The sequence below is a fragment of the Myxine glutinosa genome, chromosome 7 (genome assembly GCF_964187855.1).
Source record: "Myxine glutinosa chromosome 7, kmMyxGlut1.1, whole genome shotgun sequence".
NCBI lineage: Eukaryota > Metazoa > Chordata > Myxini > Myxiniformes > Myxinidae > Myxine > Myxine glutinosa.
Window position 1 is genome coordinate 69,635,431 of NC_136267.1, and position 20,102 is coordinate 69,655,532.

The 20,102-nt window shown below is 44.4% G+C and overlaps 1 protein-coding gene across 1 annotated transcript in view; it reads left to right on the top strand.

The window, feature by feature from the left end:
* The window catches only part of LOC137431314 (neogenin), a 343,015-nt gene that overhangs the window by 115,303 nt on the left and 207,610 nt on the right, over positions 1-20,102 (top strand). Inside the window, exons 3-6 of the mRNA XM_078782693.1 lie at positions 1,173-1,463; positions 2,835-2,985; positions 4,470-4,603; positions 7,482-7,636. Coding sequence (XP_078638819.1) covers positions 1,173-1,463; positions 2,835-2,985; positions 4,470-4,603; positions 7,482-7,636 — 731 coding nt within the window. The remainder of the gene's footprint in view (positions 1-1,172; positions 1,464-2,834; positions 2,986-4,469; positions 4,604-7,481; positions 7,637-20,102) is intronic.

A 20,102-nucleotide genomic window follows, 5' to 3' on the forward strand; every position in this document is an offset into this window, starting at 1 on the left:
AAGATTCCGATGACCTCATTTTTCAGCAAGACGGAGCACCGCCACATTGGCACCTGCAGGTTCGACGTTTTCTAAATGACACACTGCCTCAATGTTGGATAGGTCGCACGGGACCCCAAGACTTGGCGCTGCACTCTTGGCCCCCAAGATCCCCAGACATTACACTCTGTGACTTTTTCTTGTGGGGATACGTCAAAGACCATGTTTTTGTGCCACCATTAGCGACTAATCTGCTTTGAAATTGGGTCCATCTTTTTGAAACACCCTGTATACTTGAACACTGTAGGACATTTCCTTATTAGCACTTCCAAAAACCTTTCGGTTGGCAGTACTTGGAAAAATATTACTGCATTTTACATCATCTCAACCAATCAAATTTGCCACTCATCGGCTTCACCCATGTCCTTGTTGAATACACAAGTTTTCTGTTCTGTTCTGTGTTCTAGCGCTTCCATGAGGCTGGACTTTGTATACAAAAATACAAAATAAAAATGCATGGATTTTATTGTTTGTTTCAGATTTATATCAAGCTTAATTTTCTGCTGAAACAGGAAATTTCTAGTTTAACAACATAGTGTATAAAACTGTCTTTTCCTAGAAATGAATGCAAGTATATTGATGAAAGTTATGATTCATTCGGTAAGACATAATGAAAAGAGATTGGATCAGGTACTGGAAATTAACTCACTCGGAATGCAACGTTGTGCTGATTACCCTATCGGCTTCAGCTGACAACGGCCTGAGTGGGTTTGGCCGCTCGTTTGTGCTGTGCAGGTGCATCTTAACAATAAGGGAGGTCTTCACTTCAATCTATCACATGTGTGGGACCGAACACTTGGGGATGCTCTCTGTGGTCTGTCACATAAGCAGCGAAGGAGATTTTAGCCTCACACCATGTGACACTCAACATTTAGCGGTCATGTGACACTCAACAGCACTCTTCACATGACATTCGCTGCAAACGATCATCACATGACAGCTCTGCACAGCATACACGAGGAGTGGCCAGTCCAACTCAGGCCATTGCCACCTTAAGCCGATTATTTACTCAATGCAATGTGGCATTTGGGGCGAGTTTATTTCCAATACTTGAGCCAATCTCTTATTGAATGCAGATATATTTCCAGCGCATTCCACAAGGTTAAAATGATTTGTTTTCTGCTTTTCCTCAGGCCAAGTGCGACTGAAAACAGAACCCAAATCAATGAGCGTGTTTGAAGGTGATGCTACGGTGTTGTTTTGCGTTGCTGAAGCAGAACCCAAACCTGAAGTTCTATGGGAAAAGGACGGCACTCCACTTGATCTCACAGAGCTCAACAACTCAAACCACTTGGTCATACTACCAAGTGGATCGCTGCTGATCAATAACTTGCAGTCGTCCGATGGCGGTAACTATCGGTGTGTGGCTGAAGGGCTGGGTGGCAATCGATCAAGCGAGCAAGCTGAGTTGAGCGTCAAGGCAGGTACGTGCGCCTGTTACCTGGTCCATCCGCACCCGTGTTGTGAGATATCCTTAAAGCAAGTGATTTTATAGTGCCTTATTGTCAATCCTTTTCTCAAGGGGTATTTGCAAATGAAAAGGACACGATAGAGACAATGGGAACATCTGAATTAGAGATGTATGGTGCTTGGTAAATTAATAATGAATGGAATTATTTTACCTGCATCTCAGTTATTTACGTGTTTTATTATTAGGCTTGCAATATCGTGCTGAAAACTGCGCAGAGTAAATATTGTTTGATTTATTCTGAGAACCATTCAACTCAGCTTTGAGAATTCCCCTTTATTGGATTTTGGCTGTTCCTTTGTCTCCAGGCAGGAGTAATAATAAATATATTTTTTACAAGATTTCTCTCGCCTTACAAGGAGGCTTTCCGAGGGTGAAATATTGAGGCTTTTGCGTTGAAATTTGAAACTTAAATCGTCAAAATGCACCAGTCTGCACAAAAAGGCACACTTGGCACTTTGTGGGGGGGTTTTAATGACTGCTCTCATATTTCCACCGTTCGAAACACGTTTTCATGCAGGGTGTGTATTTAGTTCAGGGAAAACCCACAATGTTTCTTTGAGATTAGTGTGATCGCCGTAGTTTGCAAACATGTTCATGCTACGAGTATATGCAAGGAGGCCATTTGCCCCACCAGGCCTGCGCTTTATCAGCGCTACATTACTTGAATCGGTGTTTCTAGAGGCTGGAGAGGAGCAGATGAAGATGGTTGTAAGGTGAAGTATGAACAAACAACCAACCCATACCTAAACTACCAGTCCTGTCAATATCCATCTACCCATCTGACTCCAATGCTTCTGTGGATACCCAATCAATACGGTGTTTTGGTGTCAGTATTCAGTCAATGTGTAGACTGGACACGGCCACCAAAGGGAAATCCGTTTTGCAGGAAATGATAGGGTCCTGGTATCCATTGGTTGAATGTCAATTTGAACCACAAAATGCAATTTCCTTGTGAATTACAGCTGTCCACGCACTGATGTAATAAAATAAATTAGAATGTCCTGGAAATCTTTAGGATTTGGTGTTGAACTTGCTGTTACATGCTCAAACTCCCCATTTTGGTTTGAGCATGAAATCTGTCAGAGCTGCTGTATCCAGTCACCCAAAAGGCTTTGGCCTAGTCCTTGAAGCTGAAATCCATACACACCACCAAATTCTTACAGAAAACTGATTTTAAAAAGGCAGCATGACATGCGTGACCTTCAACGAAATAGATGTTGAATGTTATAAGGAATATGCGTTTGCAGCCCAAGACTTGTGGTCAGCAGTCCAGCACCGAAATAACCATCTTACTTCTAACACTACTTTTTCTTTGTGCTTTCAGGGCCTGGTCCTGACCATGAACCCGGTTTCCTGATTGAACCAGAGGACATCACTGTGTCCAAGGGTGGGGTGGCACGTTTTGAGTGTATTCCAAGCACACATCCGAGACCAAAAGTGAACTGGACTCATAATGGGCACGACATAAATCCAAGGTGTGTTCCACATGATCTTGGCTTGGTGTCCTGGCTTGGATATTGGAATTTTTCTTGGCTTGGATATTGGCATCCTGCCTTAGATATTGAAATTTCTGTGATGGTGCCATCTGCCTTATGAAATAATATTTAGATAATATGGGAGATAATAATAATAATAATAATAATAATAAGAAGAAGTATAAGAGGAAGAAGAATGTTAGTTTTTTTTATAAGACTCCTTACAAAGCAGCATATATCAACTACAGCAACTACTACAGCCCTGTAATTGAAAATAAAACATAGGGGCAATACCTCTGGCACTCACCTGGTATAATAAACAGTATACTGCACCGACTAAGGGTATTTTAAACCAATTTCAATGGTTGCTAGAAGACATGGCAGCATGTAGAATCATACTAACATACTCATAAGACTTTAAACAAACAATTTAAAAAAATACCTATTTTGGGGGGCAACCCATCCTCCCAACCCCATATACCTCCTAAAACTCCAATTTTTATAATGCTTTGAACAAACATTGGTACATCATGGGTGATTAAGGTTGTGGTGAAGGTTCATCGAAATTGCATGTGTAGTTTCTGAGAATAAAGCAAATACCTATTTTGTGGGGATCCCCCCCCCAGCCCTCCCCCGTAGACCCCTAAAGGGGCAGATTTTTTTTTAATGCCGTCTTTGGTTCATCACGGGTGATGAAGGTTGTGGTGAAGTTTCATCGAAATTGCATGTGTAGTTTCTGAGAATAAAGCAAATACCTATTTTGTGGGGATCCCCCCCCCAGCCCTCCCCCGTAGACCCCTAAAGGGGCAGATTTTTTTTTAATGCCATGAACAAACTTTGGTTAATCACGGGTGATGAAGGTTGTGGACAAGTTTCATCAAAATTGTGTGTAGTTTCAGAAAAGAAAGCAAATACGTATTTTGGGGCATCAAACCTGGACCCACTTTGACCCCCTGTAGGCCCCTTTAGACTTTGTTTTTCTTAGTGCCGTGAACAAACTTCGGTACATCATGGGGGATGAAGGTTGTGGTCAAGTTTCATCAAAATATTGTGTGTAGTTTCAGAGGAAAAAGCAAATCCTATTTTGGGGGTCAAACCTGGATCCACTTTGACCCCTGATAGACCCCCTTAGCCCCCGATTTTTTTTTCATGCCGTGAACAAACTTTAGTCACAACACAACAAATATAATTTGTGCCAAATTTGGTCGCAATCCCATCAGCAGTTTTGGAGAAGAAGTTTCAAGTGTTTACAAACTGACTGACTGACGGACTGAGGGACGGACAACGCGCCATTGCAAAAGCTCCCCTGAACTTTGTTCCAAGTGAGCTAAAAATTCTATAATATAGGCCATTTCGCAATAGAAAAGTATACAAATGGGGATGACCTCATATAATTGAAGTGAGGTTCTTCTTTGATTACCGAAAATTGAATTTGGTCGAAAAAAAATGTGTGTGGTGTGTGTGGTGTGTGTGGTGTGTTGCAGCAAGCGGGAGAACCTCATTGGTGGAGGTGTTCTGCTGATCACAGGGGTAGAAGAGAATGATGCGGGGTTGTACACCTGTGCGATGGGCGAGGGTGATGACAGCCTGCAGAGGGAGGCCACACTGACCATCCTTGGTACGTAGCTTACAACATGGATGCCATATATGTCTGTTTTGGTGTTCATAAGAGCTTGGAGATACCAAGTGTGTGTTTTCGTTTCATAAACAATTCTATCGGGATTTGACTGAAATATTTCTTCTGTAGTATGTGACGTTAACAAATTGGGGTCGGTTATGCTACATTTGCACAATGATATCCCGCAATGTTAAATTTCCTGCTCCAAAGGCCTCTGGGCTAAGTCACCTGAAAACCTAAGCCATGTTTGGAGCATCTTCTTTCCATTTATTAAAAGACCGTAATGTTTATCTTTCCTCACCTTCATGGCCACAGAGTTTTCCTGGTGATTTTTTTTTTTAAAATTAATATACAGTCCATCTTTAGCAATGAAAGTGTTGTTCAAGAAGGTTTTTAAAATATAAATATAATGGAGTCTCACAAGGGAATACAACGTTCTTTCTTCATGAAAGATTCCGCAGAATGTACGCACGTCTGCTTGTTTGTTTGTCAGTGGCACGGTATCAATCAATTTTGCGATAATGGTTGTGGTTGGAACAAAAGGCCACCCTGTAATTGTCATGCATTCCGTGTGCCACTGCCGAGTGCCTTGATCAGTCGCAGTTGTGTGATTGAGAAAAATTGTAGGCCCTCGAGAAAGCTTTCCGTCAGATTGTGAGGCAGCATATTGTGAAATGCTGGGGGCAAAGCAGTTGGAGAATGGGACGGGGGTGGATGTAGGGAGGTAGAGCTGGTGAAGGGGGTGAGACAAAGTGGATACTTGCGGTGGAACAGTTGATGGTGGAGCATTCGCTGATAGCACAGGCTTTCGGGAGATTAAATCCTTGGTTAGGATGAGTCCTTTTCCTCATCTGATAAGCTCATATTAGATTGACAGACCACAGTTTGTGTGACCAATCGCTTAGGGCCTTATTGGCTAAAGTAATGAATGGCCTGGAGATGGCAATAATGCAAATTGCTCATCCCTTGTAATCAACCATGTGGTCCGCCCCCCCCTACCCTTTATAGTTTTCACTTTGGAGATAGCAATTTACTTTCTTTATTTCCTCAGCATCGCTTCCCAATCCAATTTTGGGATTAAAATTATGGATAAATTGAACAAACAATTTTTTTTCTTTCCGATGCAAAAACGTTCTCAGCCTCACTTGACTCATCAGCAAATGAATGTACGCAGCCTCTTACTCATGCCACTTCATCTTGTGGATCCTCACAATACTCTGCCTGTCAGAGCCTTTGCTCGTAATTCCATTGTAATGAAAGCTGCAGGTGAACACAATATGGGACTGATGTATTCGTTGGACTTTGAAGTTTGAGTCACCATCTTGCCCCAGCCTGCCTGCAGCATCGACAATTCAACTGTCTGCCTGTATGTCAAGCACACATAGGTTATCACTGACTTTTGCTGCCATGATGATTTCTATGATGTAATGGCAGGTGCTTTTGATATTTTGATCTTTCAAATGCTGAGGATAATACATGATGAATGACTGGACTTTCGAGTGCCAAATTCTCCATCTTTGAAGCTCCAAATGCTGTGGTTTCAGATCAAATGGCAATCAGGTCTCTGTCTACACACACACACACACACACACACACACACACACACACACACACACACACACACACACACACACACACACACACACACACACACAACACACACACACACACACACACACACACTATACCTGTAAACCTGACCCAGCTATAAACTCTCATCTCAGTGTTTCACAAGGCAGGATGATTCTTTAGTGTGTGCCATCCCTCGGATGGACATTAAACTGGGCGTCCCGTCTGCCCTGGTATTAGTTGGTGGACATTAAAGTTCCCACTGTGTTCACAAAAGGTAGGCGAGCTGTGGACATCACCATGAACAATTTCCAAATGCATGCCCAAACTACTGCTGGAAATGCAATGGGAGACCACCCAGTATAACCCTCGACAAGAAACTGCTTTTGCAGCACCGATGCTCTGCAACAGAGTATGGTACACCAGACTCTGTTACCTTTCGGTGCTGATAAACATTTTACCACCTGGTTACACACACACACACACACAAACACACGACTTCTAGTGTGTGGGCTGGTATCGTGTATATATATATATATATATATATATATATACACATATACACCATCTAAATAAGTCAAATATATGGCAAAGACTTGAGAGTGAATAATTTTCTCAGCTTGATGCTCAATCTTGTTGCCTACTCTTCACCAAAGCCTGTGAACCATTGATAGTTAGGCAACCTTTTATGTTGAGCACGTCATGACAAAATTGTGCTCTTTGTCATCTCAGTTTGTGGAATAGGCAGATAAATTGGATGGTGAAGGAGGATATTGTGCTGTATTTATTTTGCACCATAATTGTGTTATTTTAAATATGTTTATGATAATGGCCACTTGCATTTGTATTGATCTGTCAATGGTGAAGAGCAGGATAGAAAACACTATGAGGCAAACGGTTGATGTAAATATGGTGACAGAGAGTGGAAAGATGGGGTGGTTGTAAATATCATGAAATATTGGACGTGAGATGGAGATAGAATAATGAAAGGGCAAGAGGTATTGGAGGGAAGGAAGGTAAATATAATTAAAGATGAAGAGGAAGATCACTCATGTTAAAAATGAGGAACAATATTATTGGTAGACAAAATCTTCAGAGGGTATAACACTGTATTCAGAATGTGAATCTTGATGATCAATTGCAACCAGTTTTGGTGCCAGTTAGAACACAGTGATGACAAAACACTTTTAATTGTAACCAAATTTTCTTGACTTCTACATTTACATCCTTGTTATAACAGCATTGCATTGTATGTGTCTCATGTCATGATCGACATCTGTCCTCCTTGTATCGCTTTTTCTGCACGTAGTTCCACCAAGTTTCCGGAAGAGGCCACATGACCGGATAGCCCACGAAGGCACGGACATTCAGCTCGAGTGCCAGGTTGAGGGCGACCCTTTGCCATTGGTTCAGTGGATGAAGAATGGTGACCTCCTCATACCAAGTGACTACTTTAAAATAGAGGTTAGTACAGCCAATAAGAAACCTGACAGCTCTGCTTGGAACACAGCTGAGCTTCGATTCTGATATTTTCTTCTTGTAATAGTTATATGCTTTTTTTCCTCTTCATCTTATTCCACCTCCAATATTCTTCTTCCTCTTAGTGTTATTACTGTATCATATCACATATCAGAAAGCATAGGGACACGTTCATGCCCTGTTATAAGTGTTTCCATAACTGAATTATATCCAACTAGCAACGGTACCCACCCTACGGGCGGGGCTTTAATTTCGAGGCCCAAATGAAAAGGCAAAATATCAGAAATCGAAGGCTTTTTTATTTTAAACGATTTATATAAACATCCGTTAAATCATATCACACGCAAATCATCAAAATCTAAACAGTATTTGTAGAATTTCAATAAAAGCCACATCACTTTTCAGTGTTCATATCGATAAATATTATTCCATCGTGTTTGGAAAAACTGGAAAATTTGAAACAGTGGAAATTGGACAAATTGGACAAATTGGGAAAAAATATATAGCCTATTTTACTCCAGGGGGTCCCAGGATTACCCACCCAAAATTTCGTTGCGATCAGTTCAGCTGTTTTTGCGATACCTGGGAACAGACGGACAGACGGACATTTGGTGAATTATAGTAAGATGGGAAACTTGTCATTCCATCGTTGGGTGCAGAACAAAGATAACACAACAGGTTGGCCTCTTCATGTTACCATCTAAACCTCTGATATCTAATGCAGGGAACCCAGGTTCAAATACCATATATATATATATATATATATATATAATCGTTAGATTAAATAAGACGCGGACGTAGCTTCAGGACGTCGATCTTTAATTGTCGACAAGCTTTCGACCAACAAAGGTCTTCTTCTGAGTCGGCCCCAAGTTCAACGGAACTTGGGGCCGACTCAGAAGATCAAATTTTTGTCCAGCCAGGAGGAAACCTTTGCTGTCCAGAAAGAACATCCGGGCAAGACTAAAGTTTGCCAATGAACACCTAGGCATAGACCAGCACTTCTGGAACAATGTGCTCTGGACAGATGAGTCAAAGGTAGAGCTATTTGGCCACAGTACCAGAAGACATGTTTGGCGAAAACCAAAGACAGCATTTGACCACAAGGACCTGATACCAACTGTAAAGCATGGTGGTGGAAATATTATGGTTTGGGGCAGCTTTGCTGCATCTGGGCCTGGGCAGCTCACCATCATAGAATCCACTATGAATTCTTCATTGTACCAGAGGGTGCTTGAGGATAATGTGAGGCCGTCTGTCAGAAAGTTGAAGCTCAACCGAAGGTGGACATTGCAACATGACAATGACCCTAAACATACCAGTTAATTCACCAAGGAATGGCTGAAAAGAAAGAAATGGAGGGTTCTGGAATGGCCAAGTCAAAGCCCGGAGCTAAATCCCATCGAGATGTTGTGGGGGGATTTGAAACGAGCTGTGCATGCAAGAAACCCCTCAAACATTGCACAGCTTGAAGAATTCTGCATGGAGGAGTGGGCAAAAATTTCTCCCAGTCGATGTCAGAGACTGGTAGATAGTTATAAGAAACGCCTACTTGAGTTTGTTTCTGCCAAAGGGGGCAATACCACCGATTAGAGCCAAGGGTGTACTAACTTTTTCCACATGCGAAATTTGCATTTATGTTTATTTAAATTATACAATGGACTACAAAATGTAAATGTTTCATGATATTTGTTATATTATATCACCTTTATCCATCAATATTGTTGAAATGAAGATCAAATAGCTGTATGTTGAAATATGTTGAAAAAGTCAAAACTTTACATGGGGTGTACATACTTTTTCACGTGACTGTATATATATATATATATACAGCAGACCATCCCCGTTCGCGGGGGTTACGTTCTTGAAAAACCCCCACAATGGGCAAAACCGTGATGTGCAAAGTTAAGTTGGGTCGTCAGCGTCGTCAGACTTTGTGAAGAAGGAGGTGATCTTCGTCTGCTTCGCCTTGGTCTGCATGTCCTTATACATCTCCTTATAGGGTGCCATGACAGCGTCCATCTCTTGCTTTAATTTCAAGCACTTCTCCATGAAATGGTTGACCTCAAGAAATTTGGTCGACCAAGTCATCTGCCATTTGGATGCCTTTCTTGACAGCACTGATTGTCAGCTGAGGTCTCTCCACAATGCCCTCAGAATCTCCATCATCCTCTCGATCACTGGGCACTGCCAGCTCTTCAAGGTCCTCCTCAGTCAACTCAGCATTGTGAGACTCGAGAACTTTAACGATGTCTGCCTCCTCCAAGTCGGCAAATGCTTCCTCTTTAACTTGACGGGCTAATACAAGGATGTTCCTTATTTCGTTTTGACCTTTAAAAAAAACAAACGACCACACACACACACAAACACACACAAACACACACAAACACACACAAACACACACACACACACACACACACACAGACACACACACACACACGACCGGTCAAAAGTTTTGGAACACCTCAATTTTTCCTGTTTTATTGAAATTTACACAGTTTAATGTCCAGTGAATAATCTGAAATGGTACAAAGGTAAGTAGTAAACTGCTCGAGGTTAAAAAAAAGAAGTTTAGGTCAGCAAAAACGGCAAAATAATGTAAATTGCACAGTTATATTGTAAAAAAAAAGGCCTTCTTCAGGGAACAAGTAATGGGTTAACAACTTACAGCTGTGCTGCAGCAATGTAAGTAAATTAAGCCTTGAAAGTTGATGCAAACAATTCCTACAGGTGTCCCAACCTCTGCTACTTGATCACAAACCCCCTGTCTGTATAAAAGCAGTATTGGAACGGACTGTTATTACACCCTCAAACATTATTTGGACAATATTGCACTGCAGGAAGTAGTATATTGGAAACTGGCGGAAACTCTGATAGGAAGAGGTCTGGCAGGCCACAAAGCCACAACAGAATCAGAAGACAAGTTTCTGAGAATCAACAGCTTGCGTGATAGGTGGCTCACAGGACAACAGCTTCAAGCACAGCTTAACACTGGTCGAAGTAAGCAAGTCTCAGTTTCAACTGTCAAGAGAAGTTTTCGAGCTGCAGGTTTGACAGGTCCAGTGGCAGTACGAACTGCTAAGATGGCAAAATAGGAAAAAGAGGCTTGCCTGGGCCATGAAGCACCGCCAGTGGACTACTGAAGACTGGAAGAAGGTCTTATGGACCGATGAATCAAAATTTGAAATTTTTGATTCATCACGCAGGGTTTTTGTACACCGTCGAGTTGGCGAAAGGATGGTTCCTCAGTGTGTGACACCAACTGTCAAACATGGAGGAGGAAGCGTGATGGTCTGGGGCTCTTTGGCTGGATCCAGAGTCGGTGACTTGCACAGAGTGACTGGCACCCTGAACTAAAAGGGCAACCACAGCATTTTGCACCGTCATGCAATACCCTCTGGTATACGCCTAGTTGGTCAGGGGTTCATCATATAGCAAGATAATGACCCTAAACACACCTCCAGGCTATGTCAAAACTACCTTCGAGGAAAATAACAAGACGGTAGGCTTCAAATCATGGAATGGCCAGCACAGTCTCCAGACTTAAACCCCATCAAGCTGGTTTGGGATGAACTGGACAGAAGGGTGAAAGCAAAGCAACCTACAAGTGCAACACATTTGTGGGAACTTCAGCAACAGTGTTGGGAAGAACCTCCCGAACAATATTTGATTTCCATTGCAGAAAGAATGCCATGAGTGTGTTCGGCGGTTATGTCTGCAAAAGGTGGCTACTTTGCTGAGTCAAAAATTTAAATTAAATTTGATGAAACAAAATGATTCTATGATTTCTTTTTTTATCTCCAATTGTTTATTTCTTCTATGCTTAATTTCAGAGTACATTGAGACAATAAACTACGTAAATTTCAATAAAAACTGGAAAAATTGAGGTATTCTCAAACTTTTGACCGGTAGTGTACACATACACATACACACATACACACACACACACACACACACACACACACACACACACACACACACACACACACACAAACACGCAAACAAACGACCTTTTGGCACTTGATGGAGCACTGGCTCTTACACTTCCTCTGATTTTGGCTTCATTTTTTTAAATGTAACGAATCGTCGATTCGTTAACGCCATAATGGCGTCTGGTCGCAGAAGCACTCAATCCGCTGGTCAGCTTGTGCAATAGGTCCACTTTCTCTAAAGGTGACATCACTTTCCTTTGCTTTTTTCTCTCAGGTATTTCTTCAGCACCTACATTATGCTGAGTAGATATCATGTACATCCTGCACCGTAAATAAAAGAACAGCGAAAACTAAATCACGCAATACAGTGCAATCACGCGATATCCAACTAAATCATGCGATATCCAACTAAATCGCACGATATCACTTGATAGTCCGCCCGGTACATGTTACCACAATAATTCAACCGTGAAAGAGCGAAACCGCGATGCGGAAACTCGCGATCGGGGCGGGCTTGCTGTATGTATATATATATACAGTCACGTGAAAAGGTAAGTACACCCCATGTAAAGTTTTGACTTTTTCAACATACTTCAACGTACAGCTATTTGATCTTCATTTCAACAATATTGATAGATAAAAGTGATATAATATAACAAATATCATGAAACATTTACATTTTGTAGTTCATTGTATGATTTAAATAAACATAAATGCAAATTTCGCATGTGGAAAAAGTAAGTACACCCTTGGCTCTAATAGGTGGTATTGCCCCCTTTGGCAGAAACAACCTCAAGGAGGCGTTTCTTAAAACTGTCTACCAGTCTCTGACATTGACTGGGAGAAATTTTTGCCCACTCCTCCATGCAGAATTCTTTCAGCTGTGCGATGTTTGAGGGGTTTCTTGCATGCACGGCTCGTTTCAAATCCCCCCACAACATCTCGATGGGATTTAGATCCGGGCTTTGATTTGGCCATTCCAGAACCCTCCATTTCTTTCTTTTCAGCCATTCCTTGGTGGATATACTAGTATGTTTAGGGTCATTGTCATGCTGCAAGGTCCACCTTCGGTTGAGCTTCAACTTTCCGATAGATGGCCTCACATTATCCTCAAGCACCCTCTGGTACAATGAAGAATTCATAGTGGATTATATGATGGTGAGCTGCCCAGGCCCTGATGCAGCAAAGCTGCCCCAAACCATAATATTTCCACCACCATGCTTTACAGTTGGTATCAGGTTCTTGTGGTCAAATGCTGTCTTTGGTTTTCGCCAAACATGTCTTCGGGTACTGTGGCCAAATAGCTCTACCTTTGACTCATCTGTCCTGAGCATATTGTTCCAGAAGTGCTGGTCTTTGCCAAGGTGTTCATTGGCAAACTTTAGTCTTGCCTTGATGTTCTTTCTGGACAACAAAGGTTTTCTCCTGGCACACCTCCCGTGTAGATCAAATTTGTCCAGCCTCTTTCTAATGGTAGACTCGTGCACTTTGACATCAACAGTGGCAAGAGCTACCTCTAGGTCCTGTGATGACATTCTGGGGTTCTTAGAGACTTCTTTCAGCATCTTGCGGTCTGCTCTCGGGCTGAACTTGCTGGGGCGGCCTGGCCTGAACAAGTTGGCAGTTGCTTGGAATCTTCTCCACTTGTAGATGATCTTCCGGACAGTCGAATGATTGATTTCAAATTGTTTGGAGATCTTTTTAAATCCCTTCCCAGACTCGTAGGCATTTATAACCTTCTTTCTGAAGGCATCAGAGAGCTCTTTTGATCTAAGCATGGTGACGCCGCACACTTCAACAACAAAGAGCAAACCGAACTAAATGTCTGAGGTTTAAATAATAATAATAATAATAATTCATTTATTTTGTATAGCGCTTTTCATGAAGCCCAAAGGCGCTTTGACAGAGTGCAAAACATAATGCATAACAAAACATGAAAACAACAATTGCAAAAAGACAAGAATCAATAGGGAAATATTTAAAGCAAAAGGAGGGAGAAGGAGAAGTGATAGTCAGGGGTTAAATGCTGTGGGTTGAATGTTGAATGCAGTGCTGAACAGGTGGGTCTTGAGTGATGTTTTGAACGTGGTGAGTGAGGAGGAGTCTCTGATGGTGTGAGGTAGTGAGTTCCAGAGGGTGGGAGCAGCGATGGAGAAGGCCCTGTCCCCCCAGGATCTGAATTTGGTCTGGATGTGGGGGGGGGGGGGGGGGGGGGTCAGGAGGTTGGTACCAGCAGAGCGGAGGTTGCGGGTGGGAGTGTGTCTGGAGAGGAGGTCAGCCAGGTAGGATGGGGCCAGGTTATGGAGGGCTTTGTAGGTCAAGAGGAGGATTTTGTACTGGATTCTCTGGGAGATGGGGAGCCAGTGAAGCTTGTAAAGGACGGGGGTGATGTGGTCACGGGTCCGGGAATGGGTGAGTAGACGGGCAGCGGAGTTCTGAATGTATTGGAGTTTATTGGTGATTGTTGAGGGTGAACCATAGAGGAGGCTATTGCAGTAGTCCAGACGGGAGGTGATGAAGGCGTGGATGAGGGTTTCTGCAGCCGTGGAGGAGAGGGATGAGCGGAGACGGGCGATGTTTTTCAGGTGAAAGAAGGCTGTCTTTGTGATCTGTTTAGTGTATTTGTCGAAGGAGAGGGTTTGGTCAAAGATGACGCCAAGATTCCGGATGAGAGGGGAGGTGGATACTGGGATACCGTCGATGTTGAGGGCAAAGTTATGGGTGGATTTTGTGAGCGTTTTTGGGCCAATGATGATTATTTCAGATTTATCACAGTTAAGTTTGAGGAAGTTGATTTGAAGCCAGGATTTTATTTCAGAGATGCAGTTTGTCAGGATAGAGTGGGTGTCGGTGGAGACGGACTTGGTGGAGATGAAAAGCTGGATGTCATCGGCGAAGCAGTGGAATTGGAGACCATGACGGCGGATTAAGTGACCGAGGGGGGACAGGTAAAGGATGAAGAGGAGGGGGCCAAGAACTGAACCTTGGGGGACACCTTGGGGGAGGGGAGCAGTGGGGGATTTGCAGTTATTGATGGAGATGAACTGGCGTCTGTCAGAGAGGTATGATTTAATCCAAGAGAGGGCAGTGCCGGTAACGTTAAAGGTGGATTCAAGTCGGGTGAGGAGGATGGTGTGATCGATGGTGTCAAAGGCAGCGCTGAGGTCGAGGAGGACGAGAATGTTGAGGTTGCCAGCGTCAGAGGAGAGGAGAAGGTCGTTGGTGATTTTGAGGAGAGCAGTTTCAGTACTGTGGTTGGAGCGGAATCCGGATTGGAATGTTTCATACAGGTTATTGGCAGAGAGGTGATATTTGAGTTGAGCGGCTACAGCGCGTTCCAAAACTTTTGACAGAAAGGGTAGGTTGGAGATGGGTCTGAAGTTATTTAGGGTGTCAGGGTTGAGTCCAGGTTTTTTCAGAATGGGGGTAACAGCAGCAATTTTGAGGGATGGTGGGACGATGCCTGTAGACAGGGAGGAGTTTATTGTTGCAATGATAAGTGGAGAGAGAGCAGGGAGGGAGGCCTTGACAAAGCTGGAGGGGATGGGGTCAAGAGTGCAGGTGGCAGTTTTTAATCATATGAGGAGTTCAGAGAGGTCAGTAGGGGAGACCGGGGAGAATTGAGACAGGGGAAGGCAGGATAAGGGGGGCAGGTGGTTGGAGGGGGAGCGGGTGCGGCGGTGGTCAAGCTGTTGTAGATGTTGTCAATTTTGCGTTGGAAGAAAGAAAGGAAGGAGATGCAGTTGTCTACTGTGAATGACTGGGTGGTGGTGTCCAGGGGGCGGAGGAGTTTGTTTATTGTCGCGAAGAGTGCTTTTGGGTTTCCGGAGCCAGAGTGGATAATTTGAGAGTAGTTGGCGGAGCGGGCGTGGGAGAGGGCATCTTTGTAGTGTTGTAGGTGGTCCTTGTAGGCTTGGGAGTGAACTGTGAGACCTGTTTTATTGCGGAGTCTTTCAAGTTGGCGAGCACGAGTTTTCATCAGGCGGAGTTCAGGGGTAAACCAGGGAGCAGAATGGGTGAAAGAAACTGTTTTGGTTTTTACAGGCGCAAGCTGGTCAAGGCAGGAGGAGAGAGTGTGGTTGTAGTAGTCAGTGAGGTCGGAAGGGGTGTGGAGGTCAATGAAGGGAGAAGCGGACATTATTTCAGAGAGGGTGGATGAGAATGAGGTAGGTGAAAGAGCGTTTAGCTTATGGAAGTTGATAGTGCGATAATGTCTTGGTGTTGGGGTGGGTATGTTGATGGTCATAGTGATGGCTAAGTGGTCAGAGAGGGTGAGGTCGGAGCCAGAGAGATGGTGCAAAATTAATCCAGTGGAGCAGACAAGGTCCAAAATGTGACCACGGATATGCGTAGGAAAGTTGACATGTTGAGTGAGGTTAAAGCAGGTGAGTAAATCAGTGAAGTCAGTGGTTATTGTGGAGTCAGTGGAGTCCATGTGGATATTGAAATCACCAAGGAGGAGGATTGAGGGGGAGAGGGAACATAGCTGGGTCAGAAAGTAGGAGAAGTCAGACAGGAATAATGGGTGTGGTTTGGGAGGGCGGTAGACGACAGCCATGACTGACTGCGTGCGACCAGAGAGTTTAAAAGCCAGGTGTTCAAAGGATGAGGATGAGGCGATGGGGATGAGGCTGGTCCTGATGTCTTGACGGTGGATAACGGCAATTCCACCACCTCGGCCCTCCGAGTGTGGTTTATTGATGTAGGAATATCCATTGGGTGTGGTGAGGTTGAGTGTGTAGTAGTCCAGTGGTTGTTGCCAGGTTTCGGTGAGACAGAGAAAGTCCAGTTTGTTATCCAGGATGTAGTCGTTGAGGATGAGGCATTTGTTGTTGAGGGACCGGGTGTTGAACAGGGTGAGCTTGATGTTGTTTTGAACAGCAGGGATGAATTCAGGTGATTTAGCCAGGGTTCGCAGGCAGGAGGTGCGATTTTGTGCGTTGCCGTGACTAGGTGCGCTGGGACGATGAGTGGGAGTGCGCTGAGCCGACCAGAGGACGGGGATGGAGTGACCTGATTGTACATATACAAACTTACGACCGGAGCCACGGTGAATGTACCTGGGTCGTCGGAGGAGTCCATTTGATTTGATGGCAGAGATGCATGATGGGGTGGAGCGGGTATTGAGCAGAAGGAGCCTTGCGGCGGAGTACTGCAGAGCCATGCCAGGCAGGAGCGGAGAGGCGAGCACGAGGCCAAGGTTGAGGAGGTGAAACAATGGTCCCAACCCACGGGAGCAGGCCCAAGGAAACGAAGGAGACGAAGGAGCCAGGTAGGTGAAGCCAGGAGCAGAGTCGGGACCAAGCAGAGGGCAGACAGGAGCAAAGAGACGATCACAAGGCCAAGGTTGATCACGGCAAAGCGGGAAATGCAGCGGCAATCAACCGCCGCCGCTACAAATCAAGATCACGGTGGGAAAACCGCCGCCACACCGCTGCGAAGGACACAACCCACGAGAGCGTGCCCGAGGAAACGGCGAGCAGGCGAAGGAGCCGGGTAGGCGAAGCAAGGAGCAGAGCCGGGACTATGCGGAGGGCAGACTCAATGGCCAAAAAATCCGCACGACCACCAAAAAAGCAAGCCACAGACAGTGGCCCAGTCGAAGAAGCGGCGAGCATGTGACGCCTGCGTCCTCTTCAGACCGGACCGGAAGCGGAAGCCGGTTCCTCCAAGATCCTCTCTAACGATGTTCTAATCATTTGCACCTGAGCTGGTGCACCTGATTCTAATTTTAGGAATTTGAAGTAGTGATAAATGTAGGGGTGTACTTACTTTTTCCACATACAAAATTTGCATTTATGTTTATTTAAATTATACAATGGACGACAAAATGTAAATGTTTCATGATATTTGTTATTTCATATCACCTTTATCGATCAATATTGTTGAAATGAAGATCAAATAGCTGTATGTTGAAATATGTTGAAAAAGTCAAAACTTTACACGGGGTGTATTTACTTTTTCACGCGACTGTATATATATATATATATATATATATACTAGTGGGGTCACCCGTGGGACTCCCACGGTCATGGACATGTGTGACATTTGGATATCTTGATTTAGATGCTGCACATTAAATTTTACAAAATGGTTATTGGCAATTCATCAGATCCAGAAATGGTGTCATGAACACAATTTATTTATTTCACACAATATGTTTCCCCTCACTACTCTCCACCTGACACTCTCCTCTCTCCACCCTCACGCCTCTCCAATCCCACTTCTCCTCAAACTCCCCTCCAATACCTCCTCCAATACTTCCTCACACTTCTCTCCAATCCCTCACACTCCTCTACAATCCCTCACACTCCTCTCCAATCCCTCACACTCCCCTCCAATCCTTCACACTCCTCTCCAATTCCTCACACTCCTCTCCAATCCCTCACACTCCTCTCCAATCCCTCGCTCGTCTCCAATACCTCCTCACACTCCTCTCCAATACCTCCTCACACTCCCCTCCAATCGCGCCTCACTCGCCTCTCCAATCGTTCCTCACTCGCCTCTCCAATCGCTCCTCACTCTCCTCTCCAATCGCTCCTCACTCGCCTCTCCAATCGCTCCTCACTCACCTCTCCAATCGCTCCTCACTCGCCTCTCCAATCGCTCCTCACTCTCCAACCCCTCGCTCCTCTCCAATTCCTCGCTCCTCTCCAACCCCTCACCCCTCTCCAACCCCTCACGCCTCTCCAACCCCTTTCTCCTCTCCAACCCCTCTCTCCTCTCCAACCCCTCGCTCCTCACTCTCCAACCCCTCACTCCTCTCCAACCCCTCTCTCCTCTCCAACCCCTCGCTCCTCACTCTCAAACCCCTCGCTCCTCTCCAACCCCCCGCTCCTCTCCAACCCCTTGCGCCTCTCCAACCCCTCGCTCCTCTCCAACTCCTCGCTCCTCTCCAACCCCTAGCTCCTCTCCAACCCCTCGCTCCTCACCAACCCCTCGCTCCTCTCCAACCCCTCACTCCTGTCCAACCCCTAGCTCCTCTCGAACCCCTAGCTCCTCTCTAACCCCTAGCTCCTCTCCAACCCCCGCTCCTCTCCAACCCCTTGCTCCTCTCCAACCCCCCGCTCCTCTCCAACCCCTCGCTCCTCTCCAACCCCTAGCTCCTCTGCAACCCCTCGCTCCTCTCCAACTCCTCGCTCCTCTCCAACCCCCGCTCCTCTCCAACCCCTCGCTCCTCTCCAACCCCTCGCTCCTCTCCAACCCCTCGCTCCTCTCCAACCCCCGCTCCTCTCCAATCCCTCGCTCCTCTCCAATCCCTCGCTCCTCTCCAACCCCTCGCTGGAATGAATGCCAGTTCAAACAGGAATACCTTTACCTCCGTATAATAATGATGAATGAAATAATAACGAAGAAATATCTGTCGGCAATTTCCCGTCTGTGGCGATACGTGAACGAAGCTAGGCCCCTCTCCTCTCTCCACATTATTGTGACGACGTATAAATTAGATATTTAATCTTGACGATTGTCATCAAATGGAAAAGTCCGCCACGAATTTTTAATATATCTCGCCATTTTCCCGTCTGTTATTTTAGGCTGTGTCGCGATTTAAAAAAAATATATCTCGGCAATTTCCCGTGTGTGCGTGTATGTTCTCAATTATTTCTGACACCGAGTCTAAAACCATCGATAAAAATGAAATCAGATGGTGAATTCGAGATAAAATCGTGAGGGTGACTCAATGAATGGGCTTTATTTTACAGGCCTTTGAGAATTCATTTCGTTCTATAAACGGAAACTTTAATGGGATTTTCTTCCCGTTTTTTTTCAACCGAGTCTAAAACTATGTTAGCGACTGTTAAACATGAAATGATATATCGAATTTGAGTTGAAATAAACCTGTGAGAGAGAGAAAGACAACACGGGCCTAACTAAACAGGCCTCAAAGCTATTCGAGTTAATAAAATGGTGGATATTTGTTTTCATGAAGCCTCTCCAAGAATGGGTGGAGCTACTCTGTAAACGGAGTAAGCCACACCCCCGGACAGACAGACAGACAGACAGACAGAATCACCGTAGCCTATTATAATATACAGTCACGTGAAAAAGTAAGTACACCCCATGTAAAGTTTTGACCTTTTCAACATATTTCAACATACAGCTATTTGATCTTCATTTCAACAATATTGATAGGTAAAGGTGATATAATATAACAAATATCATGAAACATTTACATTTTGTAGTCCATTGTATAATTTAAATAAACATAAATGCAAATTTCACATGTGGAAAAAGTAAGTACGTGGGCAATGGAATTTTGGGGCGGAGAAAACAACCCAACTGTTACTGGCAGCGAACGCTGCCTTACCGCTACTGCACTTGAAGAGCAGGAGACGATTGGGGAAAATTGAAAGGGGAACTATCTTATTTGATTGATGCAACGTAGGGTCACACTATTGGAAACACAGCCTTACCTGGAACACAGAATAATGATATAACTATAGAGAGGTCCTACATGTTGGACATGGACTAACTAAGGTGCAATCTTTAACTAACAGCCAATTAAGGGGAAATGTACA